Here is a 15,351-nt window from a genome sequence, read left to right as displayed (position 1 = left end):
GATAACAGGATGAATACTACATCAAATCCGAAGAAATATACCGAGGCTAAAATCGGGTCTGTTGTGCGCTACTTATCATGAGAAAAAAAGGTAACTAAATGAATTATTTTTCAGTGTTCAGAAACTCAGTTTTCTGAACGTAATTCCTATGAATCTTCAAATCATTGTTAGTCAGGAATGTTATTTCCGGAATAACATCACTTCCAAGATACTTGGATCTAACTTCGACGAATGCCTGGCAGTGGCGAAAAAAGTGATCCAGTGTTTCACTGTTCTCTCCACATTGCAGTCCGCGTATTTTGACCGAATTACTCTGAATTTTTATCCAAAGTTTATAGAATGGATGAAAAAACGGACCCTTTAATAGATCCGTTAAGATGTGCAGAAAACTGTTAAATAACATATTCAAACTATGATCAGCTAGATTGCTGCAATGGTAGATGAAGTGAGTGATTGATTAATGATGTAGTTCACTGAACGCGAACTGTCAAACAGAGTTAAAGGAACTCCGTTTTGACCAGACCACTCCACTCGTCAAATATAGTATTTTTAATATTAACATCTGAGGATGTCCAAGATATCTCGCCAAGGTTAGATATGAAGTAACTGCCAAGGAAGCGGTTTCTCCTTGCGGCCACAGCAGGGCATTTGCAGAGAAGATGAAAGACCTTGTCTTACTTTTCCCTTTCTTTACAACTGTGACAGTGATCGTTGAAGGAAAGCCCAAGCCAACTTACATGTCTGCCTAACACCCAATGTCCTGTTGTTACTGATATCACCCTCGATATGTTCCAACTACTTCAGTTAATAAGATGTCTTGTAGGTTTCTCATTGGAGGAGGATCACAATCTCTTGGCCCCTTTAAATGTGTCTATGTTTTGCCACGTACATTCAGAGTGAGTGATGCTTTGTTCATCCTACTTTTTCCTGACAGCTTCTGCGAAACTCATTACTAAGTAAGTTTAATAAAGGTCAGTGTTCGGCCACCACTGCACTCAAATTCCGTAGATTTTCTCTCGGAACTTGAAGTAGAGCTTAGATTGGGGATAAAACGACGGCCACGTGATACTCGACTGTGTGCAGGTGGCATAAGTTCATATATAGTTTATCACGAATCGAACCTGCTCGAGAGTTGTATCTAACAAAAGGTTAAAATACAATCATATTGTGGAATGTTTAGCGATCTCGTTTAGGAATGTCTCGCATTCTATCACCAAGTTTGATGTTATATAAACATCCCTTAAAACCTTTAGGGCTGCCAAGCTTTCGGTTAAATCAGTGCCAGTTTGAAGATCCAACATATAGGATTGATTCCATCTAAAATCGATCGTGTTAAATTAGCACTAAATTCCTAATCGGATAATTCTCCTACAATATGGCAGATTTGCTGGGCAATCCCTTGAACCATTAGATCAATGAGTTACGAGGCCATCAACAAAAAAAAAAGAGAGAGGGTGATACGAAACGCCCCATTATCAACAACACTGAGTACGGAGAACTCCTTTAAAGCGTTTATGGTGTTCTGTCTGTCAGACTTAACTAGCAAATCGGGTATTCTTAGGGTTTAAATCTCTAGATTTGCCTATTGCTCTTCTACATAATACAGTAGCTGCAATACACATTTGTTTATAAAATCTGTTATGTCATCAGAAAGTCCAATCTCTTGATCTCAAAATAAATAATAAAATATATAAGTTAGAAACAAAAATTTACAACAAACTGAATATCTTAAAATATCTCTCTGACAGATCTAACATATTAGTGAAAGAGACATAAAGTATCAACTTATATCTCATTACACGCAGCAGATACTTTCCTAAAAGAAAAACCTTCTTACGTTTTTCAACATCTCCACTTTTGTATGAAAACTTATTTACCAAACTTTCCAAAAGATTTAAATCTGTCATAAAAATATGACATCTTTATAAATTTCTTAATAAAAGAAAAATAAACGAAAAACTCCCCTAAAAAAATTAAGTTCAGTTCAAGTGAAACAATCAAAATCAATGCAAACTTATCAGAATTTTTTTTCTCTACTTTGTACTTATTACGTTTTTAGCTAAAGTATTGATTTATCCTTAAAAAAAAATATGTCATAATTTTCTTATTTACAGATACTTTTTCTCTCTTTCTCTCTCGAAAAATAAGGCGAAATAATATAAATAAATTCACTCCCTTTTAGTAAGAACGTTTAAATATTGAGAGGGGGAGGAAAGTATAAAAGATTTCCTTTTTTATAAAAATCATAAAATAAAACTAAAATTAAAGGTAAAATTGTGTATAAAGTAAAAGTAACTAAAATAACATATAGCAAATCAGTTCACATCAAATTGGTGAAAAAAGAAACAGGGGGTGTATATATGTATATTTCGTTACTTCTTCATACTTAAACTGTTTGAGTAGTTACTCAAACACATGCTAAAATATAAAGTATGTTCAATTTGAAATACACTTAGAAAAATGTTGCTTTTTAAAAGAATAAGAAATAAAATTAAACATAAACAATATAGTTGAATCGTAGTTAGATTGCTAAATCTAACCTATTGAACTTTGTTAAAAAATATTTCTCTAAGTGTACAATACCTCTAATTTGCTGTTACACATCTAAAGCGTTGATGCCTGTCAAAGTCACAAGAAAAAAAAACTATTTCACTTTTTTCCTGGTAAGTTCTGTTTCTTTAGAGTTTTGAAAGTGAATATGTTGTATCAAAATTACACACATACACAATTCCCTTCGCCCCCCCCCAATTCTTTCTCTAAATAATCAAAAGATGTGAAATGAAGTATGAAAAGTAATATTTTTACTTGGACCTAAAGTATTTTAAGTGGTGATATAACAAATACTTGACACAGTCAGATTAAATAAAGGTACAAGTATAACAATACAGATACACACACTTATTAGATTTATACAATCATACTACCACCAAAGGACATGTTAGAGATGCGGTAGTGTTTCTTATCCTTCATCTTAGTTACTAGTGGTTGAGACAGTGTACGAAGTGAGATTTTTAAATCTTCGTATAATGGCTGTTAAGATTGTTTTTTGTTTGCAGTAATTTTATGTAGAAAATTGTTTAATACAATTTTCGATTAAAATGTTTTTGAGGGCAACTAGGACCCAATGAGTGTTCCACATTTACCTTCTTCAAACTCAAAACTATTTTATTTAAAGAGAACAGGAACTGAACTATAACTGAACTACAAGTGAACTATAACTAAACTATAACTGAACTATAACAGAACTAGCACTGAACTAGAACTGAACTAGAACTAGAACTGAACTAGAACTGAACTAGAACTGAACTAGAACTGAACTAGAACTGAACTAGAACTGAACTAGAACTGAACTAGAACTGAACTAGAACTGAACTAGAACTGAACTAGAACTGAACTAGAACTGAACTAGAACTGAACTATAAGTGAACTAGAACTGAACTATAAGTGAACTAGAACTGAACTAGAACTGAACTAGAACTGAACTAGAACTGAACTAGAACTGAACTAGAACTGAACTAGAACTGAACTAGAACTGAAATAGAACTGAACTAGAACTGAACTAGAACTGAACTAGAACTGAACTAGAACTGAACTAGAACTGAACTAGAACTAGCGTTATTTAAGGAACTAGAGCCGATTTTAAATATTTCATAAAAATCAAATTTTGGTGGGAAATATGAGTGATCACAGATTTTCACTATTTTCTTGACTGGAGCTTTATTTAAGGATTTCAGCCGATTTTAGATATTTCATATAAAAATCGATTTTTGGTGGGAAATATGACTGATCACAGATTTTCATTATTTTCTCGATTAGAGCGTTATTTAAGGATTTACAGCCGATTTTATATATTTCATATAAAAATCGATTTTGGTGGGAAATATGAGTAATCACAGATTTTCATTATTTTCTCCATTAGAGCGTTATTTAAGGATCTACAGCCGATTTTATATATTTCATATAAAAATCGATTTTTGGTGGGAAATATGAGTAATCACAGATTTTCATTATTTTCTCGATTAGAGCGTTATTTAAGGATCTACAACCGATTTTATATATTTCATATAAAAATCGAATTTTGGTGGGAAATATGAGTGATCATAGATCTTCATTATTTTCTTGATTGGTGCGTTATTTAAGGATCTACAATCGATTTTATATATTTCATATAAAAATCGATTTCTGGTAGAAAATATGAGTAATCACAGATTTTCATTATTTTCTTGATTGGTGCGTTATTTAAGGATCTACAATCTATATTTCACATAAAAATCGATTTTTGGTGGGAAATATAAGTGATCTCATACCTTCACTATTTTCTCGATTCTAGCATTATTTAAGGAACAAGAGCCGATTTTAAATATTTCATAAAAATCAATTTTCTTGACTGAAGCTTTATTTAAGGATCTTCAGCAGATTTTAAATATTTCATGTAAATTTCGATTTTTGGTGTGAAATATGAGTGATCACAAATTTTCATTATTTTCTCGATTGGAGCGTTATTTAAGGATTTAAAGACGATTTTAGTCATTTAATATAAAAATCGATTTTTGGTGGGAAATATGAGTGATCACAGATTTTCATTAATTTCTTGATTAGTGCGTTATTTAAGGATTTACAGCCGATTTTATATATTTCATATAAAAATCGATTTTCGGTGGGAAATATGAGTGATCACAGATTTTCATTAATATCTCGATTTTAGCGTTATTTAAGGATTTACAGCCAATTTTATATATTTCATATAAAAATCGATTTTTGGTGGGAAATATGGGTGATAACAGATTTTCATTATTTTCTCGATTGGAGCGTTATTTAAGGATTTACAGCCGATTTTAGTCATTTAATATAAAAATCGATTTTTGGTCGGAAATATGAGTGATCATAGATCTTCATTATTTTCTTGATTGGTGCGTTATTTAAAGATCTACAACCGATTTTATATATTTCATATCAAAATCGATTTTTGGTAGGAAATATGAGTGATCACAGATTTTCATTATTTTCTTGATTGGTGCGTTATTTAAGGATCTACAACCGATTTTATATATTTCATATAAAAATCAATTTTTGGTGGGAAATATGAGTGATTACAGATTTTCTCGATTGGAGCGTTATTTAAGGATTTACAGCCGATTTTAGATATTTAATATAAAAATCGATTTATGGTTCGTAATATGAGTGATCACAGATTTTCACAATTTTCTCGATTAGAGCGTTATTAAAGGACCTACAGCCGATTTTATATATTTCATATAAAAATCGATTTTTGGTGGGAAATATGAGTGATCACAGGTTTTCACTATTTTCTTGATTGGTGCGTTATTTAAGGATCTACAGCCAATTTTAGATATTTCATATAAAAATCAATTTTTGGTGGGAAATATGAGTGATCACAGATTTTCATTATTTTTTTGATTGGAGCGTTATTTAAGGAACTAGAACCGATTTTAGATATTTCATATAAAAATCGATTTTAAGTGAGAAACTGATGACTGATCACAGATTTTCATTATTTTCTCGATTGGAGCGCTATTTAAGGATCTACAGCCGATTTTTTATATTTCATTTAAAAATCGATTTTTGATGGGAAATATGAGTGATCACAGATTTTCACTATTTTCTTAATTGGAGCGTTATTTAAGGATCTACAGCCAATTTTAGATATTTCATATAAAAAGCGATTTTTGGTGGGAAATATGAGTGATCACAGATTTTCACTATTTTCTTGACTGGAGCTTTATTTAAGGATTTCAGCCGATTTTAGATATTTCATATAAAAATCGATTTTTGGTGGGAAATATGAGTGATCACAGATTTTCATTATTTTCTCGATTAGAGCGTTATTTAAGGATTTACAGCCGATTTTATATATTTCATATAAAAATCGATTTTGGTGGGAAATATGAGTGATCACAGATTTTTATTAATTTCTCGATTGGAGCGTTATTTAAGGATTTACAGCCAATTTTAAATATTTCAATATGAGTGACCACAGATTTTCATTATTTTCTCGATTGGAGCGTTATTTAAGGATTTACAGCCGATTTTATATATTTCATATAAAAATCGATTTTTGGTAGGAAATATGAGTGATCATAGATTTTCATTACTTTCTCGATTGGAGAGTGTTTTAAGGAACTAGAGCCGATTTTAAATATTTCATATAAAAATCGATTTTTAGTGGGAATATGAGTGATCCCTGATTTTCACAATTTTCTCGATTAGAGCGTTATTTAAGGAACTAGAGCCGGTTTTAGATATTTCATATAAAAATCGATTTTTGGTGGGAAATATGAGTGATCACAGATTTTCACTATTTTCTCGATTAGATCGTTATTAAAGGAACTAGAGCCGATTTTAGATATTTCATATAAAAATCGATTTTTGGTGGGAAATATGAGTGATCACAGATTTTCATTATTTTCTCGATTAGAGCGTTATTTAAGGATCTACAGCCGATTTGAAATACTTCATATTTTCTTTATTTTCTCGTTTGGAGCGCTATTTAAGGAACTAAAACCGATTTTAGATATTTCATATAAAAATCGATTTTTGGTGGGAAATATGAGTGATCAAAGATTTTCATGATTTTCTCGATTGGTGCGTTATTTAAGGAACTAGAGCCGATTTTAGATATTTCATATAAAAATCGATTTTTGGTAGGAAATATGAGTGATTATAGATTTTCATTATTTTTTCGATTAGAGCGTTATTTAAGGATTTACGGCCGATTTTAAATACTTCGTATAAAAATCGATTTTTGGTTGAAAATATGAGTGATCACAGATTTTTACTATTTTCTCGATTAGAGCGTTATTTAAGTAACTAGAGCCGATTTTAGATATTTCATATAAAAATCGATTTTTAGTTGGAAATATGAGTGATCACAGATTTTCATTATTTTCTTGATTTGAGGGTTATTTAAGGATATACAGCTGATTTTAGATATTTCATATAAAAATCGATTTTTGGTGGGAAGTATGAGTGATCCCTGATTTTCACTATTTTCTTGATTGGAGCGTTATTTAAGGATCTACGGCTGATATTAGATATATGATATACAAATCGATTTTTGGGTGGAAATATGATTATTTAAAGATTTTCAGTAAAACTGAACTAGAAATGCATAATATTTTTAAGTTAATTTAATATTTTAACTCTTACGTACTCTTTTAAAGCCTTAAAACCCTAAAAATAATGAAATAATCAACATTATAAATAATTAGTTAGTAACTATATACATATATGATATAGTTTTTTACAATTTTCTGTAATTTATATTTGATTGAACTTAAAAATCAAATTACTTTTTAATCGATTTTAGAATGTCACGCACCAACACGTTAATGTGAAATTAAGAAAAGAACACCTTCACCTAAAACAATAATTAAGCACGTATGTATGTATGTAAGTATGTAAAAAATTTTAAACTCGAACTCATACAAACACGTATCCTTGTTTAAGTAGACAACTCACATTTGTCACCATATGCAGCATGTAGTTTTGTATAAGAAAGTGTATGTATGTGTAGTTGTAGATTGTAAATATGTAACGGTTAAACAAAAACATTAATAACATTAATATAAATTCTACATGCATATTTACAGGATATTTCATATTTCTTCTTTCCTTTTTTGAATTATTTAGTTGTTGTAAAGTTTTATTTTGTGTGTTTTTAGTTTTTATTTGTATTTGAGAAACACATGCCCCGTTTACAACGCCACCGCGCTGCTGTCTAATCATTGTTCAAACTTAAATTGTCCATGTGTGTGTGTGTGTGTAAATGTGTGTCCGTACTAATGCCTATTTTATTTCTATTTTTTATATCAATTTAAATAATTGTATTTATTTGTTGTAGAATATACATATAGCGCGTGTCATATTTTAACAACCCTCCACATTAACCAAAAACTAAAAAAAAACAAAGAAAAACTATTTTTCTAATTTCAAATTTTGTTGTTGTTTTACGTTTTCTTCGTTTAACGTTATTTTGAATTTGTAAAAAAATATACAAATTGTTTGGGAATATAATTTCTTACTACTAATGACATGAATTAAAATTATATTTTATTGTAACACCGTTTCCTAACGTGCGAAAAGGAAATAAACTGAACTAGAACTGAACTAGAAATCAACTAAAACTGAACTAGAACTGAACTAGAACTGAACTAGAACTGAACTAGAACTGAACTAGAACTGAACTAGAACTGAACTAGAACTGAACTAGAACTGAACTAGAACTGAACTAGAACTGAACTAGAACTGAACTAGAACTGAACTAGAACTGAACTAGAACTGAACTAGAACTGAACTAGAACTGAACTAGAACTGAACTAGAACTGAACTAGAACTGAACTAGAACTTAACTAGAACTGAACTAGAACTGAACTAGAACTGAACTAGAACTGAACTAGAACTGAACTAGAACTGAACTAGAACTGAACTAGAACTGAACTAGAACTGAACTAGAACTGAACTAGAACTGAACTAGAACTGAACTAGAACTGAACTAGAACTGAACTAGAACTGAACTAGAACTGAACTAGAACTGAACTAGAACTGAACTAGAACTGAACTAGAACTGAACTAGAACTGAACTAGAACTGAACTAGAACTGAACTAGAACTGAACTAGAACTGAACTAGAACTGATCTAGAACTGAACTAGAACTGAACTAGAACTGAACTAGAACTGACCTAGAACTGAACTAGAACTGAACTAGAACTGAACTAGAACTGAACTAGAACTGAACTAGAACTGAACTAGAACTGAACTAGAACTGAACTAGAACTGAACTAGAACTGAACTAGAACTGAACTAGAACTGAACTAGAACTGAACTAGAACTGAACTAGAACTGAACTAGAACTGAACTAGAACTGAACTAGAACTGAACTAGAACTGAACTAGAACTGAACTAGAACTGAACTAGAACTGAACTAGAACTGAACTAGAACTGAACTAGAACTGAACTAGAACTGAACTAGAACTGAACTAGAACTGAACTAGAACTGAACTAGAACTGAACTAGAACTGAACTAGAACTGAACTATAACTGAACTAGAACTGATCTAAAACTGAACTAGAACTGAACTTTCAGTGAACATTTTTCTCAAAATTAAATTTTCCACTTTTGGAAATGGTGTTACAATATACATGTAGATATACATGTAGATTCCAAAAAAAATTAAGGACAAATAGTAATTTAAATAAGTATGCAGTACTTTTAGTAGTACGGACCAATATCACACGCTCAAGGTGTTGGAGTTTTCAACAATAAAATCTAATGGTTATTTAGTTTTTCAGTTTGAAAATATAAATAGTAATTAGTTTCAAATCAGCTAGAGGGCGAGAAGAAAATTTGAACTCTGGTAAAAGAAAGAAAAATAGGGTAAATCAAAATATGTAAAAACAAGTAGGAAAGTATAGTCGGGCATGGCCGACCATATGATACCCTACACCATGAGTATATTTTTACAATTTTTACTTTTATAAAATTTTTATTTTTTGTAAAGAAACTTTTATGTTGAATATTACCATAATTCCAAAATATTTAAGCCATTTATTGATAAAAAAAAACTAAAATTTCTAAATGAGGCTTTATATAGGTCAAATATGGGCCGATCCTCGGTAAATTTGGGAAAAGGATATATTTCTAAATAACAGTTAGTTTTGTTGAGTTTCATTGCGATACAAATGGTAACAAGTCAATTTTAGACGTTTAAGTCATTTTTTGAAGGGGGGTTTGTATGGGGGCTAGGGTCAAATATAGGCCGATCCTTACGAAAATCTGCAGTATCATTTATACTTATATTAAACTTATTTGTGCCAATTTTTAGAGAGATAGCAGAATATTTGACGTAATTATAGCATAACAAGTTCAAATCGGGAGGTACGGTTGTATGGGGGCTAGGTGAAATAATGGACCGATTTCAACCATTTTCAATAGGCTTCGTCCTTGTGCCAAAAAACATGCTTGGTCCAAATTTCATCAAATTATCTTGAAAATTGCGGCCTGTACCTTGCGCACAAGGTTTACATGGACAGCCAGCCAGCCGGACAGACGGACGGACGGACGGAAGGACGGACGGACATGTCTTAATCGACTCAAAAAATGATTCTGAATCGATCGGTATACTTTAAGGTGGGTATTGGACCAATATTTTTGTATGTTACAAACATCAGCACAAACGTATAATACCCTCCCCACTATAGTGGTGTAGGGTATAAAAACATAAACATTATAAAGTTAAATCAAGAATATCTTTTAATGTGTCATTTTAGGGGAAAATGTAATTCTAATTTGCCTAAGAACACTTTAAGCAGTATTATTTATAATTTAGTCTAAAATTTCGAATGTTTTGCATTACTTATATGTAACTAAATTATTGATGCATTGCTTTGTACTTTTTTAAACAAAATAAAAAAGTTTTTGCTGGTTATACATAAATATTTTTTCCTCGAACTCCACGTATTAAATAATATTCATTAGAATTTATTAATACTTCTCATATTTGCTTAAAAAGCATACATACACAAGTATGCATGATTGTATATTTATGAAAATTTATTTATTGTTTTTTATATTCCGTATTAAAAATTTCCATTGATATGTCCCACTTTTTTTTGCTGCCTAATTATTTACCTAAACTTTACTTATCTAATCTTATGTATTTATTTTATTTTTTTTATTTTTATTCTATATTTAAATATAACAATGAAAACTTTGGTGAAAAATAAACAGGACTAAATATGTACGTATTACTTCTACAAACGTTGTTATTTTTTATGATTTGACAGGTTTTTATGTTATTATATTGGGTTCACATGACCGGAAATAGTTCAGTTTTTAATCAGTACTAGTTTAGTTCTAGTTCAACTGTAGTTCAGTTCTAGTTCAGTTATAGTTCAGTTATAGTTCTAGTTCAGTTCTAGTTCAGTTCTAGTTCTAGTTCAGTTCTAGTTCAGTTCTAGTTCAGTTCTAGTTCAGTTCTAGTTCAGTTCTAGTTCAGTTCTAGTTCAGTTCTAGTTCAGTTCTAGTTCAGTTCTAGTTCAGTTCTAGTTCAGTTCTAGTTCAGTTCTAGTTCAGTTCTAGTTCAGTTCTAGTTCAGTTCTAGTTCAGTTCTAGTTCAGTTCTAGTTCAGTTCTAGTTCAGTTCTAGTTCAGTTCTAGTTCAGTTCTAGTTCAGTTCTAGTTCAGTTCTAGTTCAGTTCTAGTTCAGTTCTAGTTCAGTTCTAGTTCAGTTCTAGTTCAGTTCTAGTTCAGTTCTAGTTCAGTTCTAGTTCAGTTCTAGTTCAGTTCTAGTTCAGTTCTAGTTCAGTTCTAGTTCAGTTCTAGTTCAGTTCTAGTTCAGTTCTAGTTCAGTTCTAGTTCAGTTCTAGTTCAGTTCTAGTTCAGTTCTAGTTCAGTTCTAGTTCAGTTCTAGTTCAGTTCTAGTTCAGTTCTAGTTCAGTTCTAGTTCAGTTCTAGTTCAGTTCTAGTTCAGTTCTAGTTCAGTTCTAGTTCAGTTCTAGTTAAGTTCTAGTTCAGTTCTAGTTCAGTTCTAGTTCAGTTCTAGTTCAGTTCTAGTTCAGTTCTAGTTCAGTTCTAGTTCAGTTCTAGTTCAGTTCTAGTACAGTTCTAGTTCAGTTCTAGTTCAGTTCTAGTTCAGTTCTAGTTCAGTTCTAGTTCAGTTCTAGTTCAGTTCTAGTTCAGTTCTAGTTCAGTTCTAGTTCAGTTCTAGTTCAGTTCTAGTTCAGTTCTAGTTCAGTTCTAGTTCAGTTCTAGTTCAGTTCTAGTTCAGTTCTAGTTCAGTTCTATTTCAGTTCTAGTTTACTCCTATTTAAATTCTAGTTCAGTTTTAGTTTAGTTCTAGATCTTAAAATATATGCACATATATGAATATAGTTTTATATTTTATAATTTGTGTTAGGAAGAGTTTGGCTGTGTGGGCAGGTGATATTTTATGAGGACAAAAAAGAGTGAAAGATAAAATATTTTTAAATTTATTTTGTTTTTATTATTTTTTATTTATATAACAAAAACACATGAGTTTTAATTTTTATTATTTTATCATTATGGCTGATAAGGGACGTGGTACCTTTATGTTCATATTTAAGGGGTTTATTTGAAAGCAAATCATCAACGTATAATGTATAACTGCCGTAAATTGTAATACAAATTAAAATATTAAATTAAAGTCAAATAAAACTTATTGCCGTATTTAGGACTTTTTATGTCGCTGTAAACTTCTCTCTATTGCGTGGCGAAAATGTCTTAGGAAACCCTGCACTGCAAAGGAGTTACCTTCGGAAAATGAACATATTGTATTACCGGCAGCCCATTTAGAAATTTCCCATAGCCAATCGATTTCCTGACGTTGGCCAATGCCCATTTGAAATTGTTGACAATATTCATAGGCCCAAGCAGATTGACCACGACATCGGGAACACTGATGACAAGAGCCTTTTTTGTAAAATAATAATAGACGTTTTGTGGCCTCCAAAATGTCAAAAGATTTATCGATTACTATAACAGCACCAGTGCCTAAAGAACTATTTACTGCCGACAGAGATTTCCAGTCTAGTCTTAAATTGTTACAAAGTTTCTTAGGCAGTATGGGTGTGGAAGACCCTCCTGGTATTACTGCTAAAAGGTTGTCCCATCCTCCACTTACACCGCCAGCATGATGTTCGATTAATTGCTTAAGAGGAACTCCCATATTTTCCTCAACTGTACAGGGCCTGTTTACACAACCAGATATATTGAATAATTTAGAGCCAGGACTATAGGGAGGACAGCCCAGACTTAAAAACCATTTACTGCCTCTGCGACATATTGTGGGTATTACGGCAACAGTTTCCACATTAAGTAAAGTTGTTGGCTTATCATAGAGTCCCTTTTCTGAGGGATATGGTGGTTTTCTACGAGGTCTAGCCTCTGTACCCATTAGACAATTTAATAAAGCCGTTTCTTCACCCGATATATATTTGCCTGCACCACGTTGTATAAATATATCAAAATTAAAACCACTGCCACAAGCATTTGGACCCACCAGACCGGCTTGATACGCTTCCGCAAGAGCCATTTGTAGATTGCAGGCTTCATTGTAAAACCTGCCTCTTACAAATATCACAGCCGCTGTAGCGGAAATAGCACGTCCCACTAGCAAAGCTCCTTCGATGATCTTTTGAGGCTCATGTCGCATTATATCACGATCTTTACAAGTACCTGGTTCACCTTCGGCTCCATTAACCACTACATATCTGGGTGATGCTATCTTAATCTTTTGCATATACCTTAATTTTTTAGCCACTGGGAAAAATGCTCCTCCGCGACCTCTTACACCTGAATTTTCTAATTCATTAACAATCCATTCTGGTCCTTTGGCTATAATTTCTTTTGTTTTATACCAATCTCCTCGTGACAAGGCTGCAGCTAGATTCCAATCATGTCGACCATAAATATTTGTAAAAATACGATCTTTATCCGTAAGCAATTTAAATTTGGGTACTATTTGGTTGCTAGTATATTTTCGGGAAAAAACTTTTTGGTTTAGCGTGTGTTTGAGCGTTTTCAAGATTTTTGAAATTATAATTATATTTGAACACATTTTTCTTTAAACTAATTTGAAATATAAATTTATGTTTAAATGTCATTATTTGTTATTCGTTTCGAAATACGAGGTATGTTTCTAATTAACCTTTGAAAAGTCTAAAAAGCAAGACACCAATATATAATTAAATAGAGACCATGTTTTGATTTCTAAGTAAGAATAAGAATTTCGTTTCATGTTAGTGTTTCCGACTTAAATATTATACTTCTTATAATGCACTGCAAAAATAGGGGTCACCCTCCTGGGGAATGAACCCGATATTGCAGACCTCTTAATTTATTACAGTTTAAAGTTCGCTATGATAAAACACACAACTCGAGAGATCAAATTTTGAATAATTTATCGAGTGTTCTTGAACGACATTTTGAAATGTCATTAATGACATATTAAACAACTCAGCGTCACTTTTCTGCCTTAGAATCGATCATATAAATGAAACGATTAAAATAACTAAATTGTCATTGAACAAAAAAAAAATAAAAAATACAAATTAATTAAATAAAGTTTAATTATTTTTTTTCTTGTAAGTTTTTCAAAGTAATAATGTAACATATTACAAGCATTGGAAAGAAAACTTAAATCCTCCACCTAAAATACTAAATAACTTTAAGTAAATCACAACTCATCTATTAAAAAGAAAAAAATATATATACAAACAAACATGCATACATAATTATTAGGGTAGTATTTAATTTGGTTAAATATTTCTCATTCTAAAAATCACAAAATTTAAGATATAAGAATATTTTCGAAAAAGACGGTTAATTACAGTCTAGTTGATTATCGCTTAGTCTAATCCACACAGATTAATCTATAAATAGTCAATAATCGAAAGAATGGCAAATAGACAAGTAAATTAGTCTAATTTAAAGACTAAGTCTTTAACGAGTTCATTGACTAGTCGTAAACCAGATATGTAGTCTAAAGTCCAGTCTATAGTCTAGTCTATAGATTAGTCTAAATTCCAGTCTATAGTCTAGTCTATAGTTTAGTCTAGAGTCCAGTCTATAGTCTAGTCTTTAGTTTAGTCTAGTCTATAATCTAGTCTATAGTCTAGTCTATAGACTAGTCTATAATCTAGTCTATAGTCTAGTCTATAGACTAGTCTATAATCTAGTCTATAGTCTAGTCTATAGTCTAGTCTATAGTCTAGTCTATAGTCTAGTCTATAGTCTAGTCTATAGTCTAGTCTATAGTCTAGTCTATAGTCTAGTCTAAAGTATTAGTCTATAGTCTAGTCTAGTCAATAGTCTAGTCAATAGTCTAGTCTATAGTCTAGTCAATAGTCTAGTCTATAGTCTAGTCTATAGTCTAGTCTATAGTCTAGTCTAGTCTATAGTCTAGTCTATAGTCTAGTCAATAGTCTAGTCTATAGTCTAGTCTATAGTCTAGTCTATAGTCTACTCTATAGTCTAGTCTATAGTCTACTCTATAGTGTAGTCTATAGAGTATAGAAGCTTTGTTACTAGATTCTGAGGGTTAAACGTGTCAGAGTTATAAAGGAAAACATGGATCGATATTTATGGCCAATCTCAGGGCCCTAGCTCCTTCCAATTGGCCCCAATTAATCAAATTACACACAAGTGGACTGACATCACTAGGAATCTAATAAGGATTTGTCTGAAATTTGTCTTAAATTTTGTCTTAAATTATATTGAGCTTCCCTTCTAATAAGTATAAATACATCAACACACAAATACGCACACACACCTCTAATACAGTCAAACACGTGCTCTTATTTCCTTTAATTTTTTA

At 31.4% G+C, this 15,351-nt stretch overlaps 1 protein-coding gene across 1 annotated transcript; it reads right to left on the bottom strand.

Moving 5' to 3' along the window:
- Positions 1 to 11,937: 11,937 nt before the first annotated feature.
- Positions 11,938 to 13,692, bottom strand: LOC111682794 (NADH dehydrogenase [ubiquinone] flavoprotein 1, mitochondrial-like). Its single transcript, XM_023444780.2, has one exon. The coding sequence runs from the start codon at positions 13,591 to 13,593 to the stop codon at positions 12,205 to 12,207; it is 1,389 nt and encodes a 462-aa protein (XP_023300548.2). The 5' UTR covers positions 13,594 to 13,692; the 3' UTR covers positions 11,938 to 12,204.
- Between the last annotated feature and the right edge of the window lie 1,659 nt (positions 13,693 to 15,351).

This window comes from Lucilia cuprina, chromosome 5 (assembly GCF_022045245.1).
Source record: "Lucilia cuprina isolate Lc7/37 chromosome 5, ASM2204524v1, whole genome shotgun sequence".
Classification (NCBI taxonomy): domain Eukaryota; kingdom Metazoa; phylum Arthropoda; class Insecta; order Diptera; family Calliphoridae; genus Lucilia; species Lucilia cuprina.
Note: the sequence above shows the minus strand (reverse complement) of the source record. Positions and strands in the feature narration are given on the sequence as shown.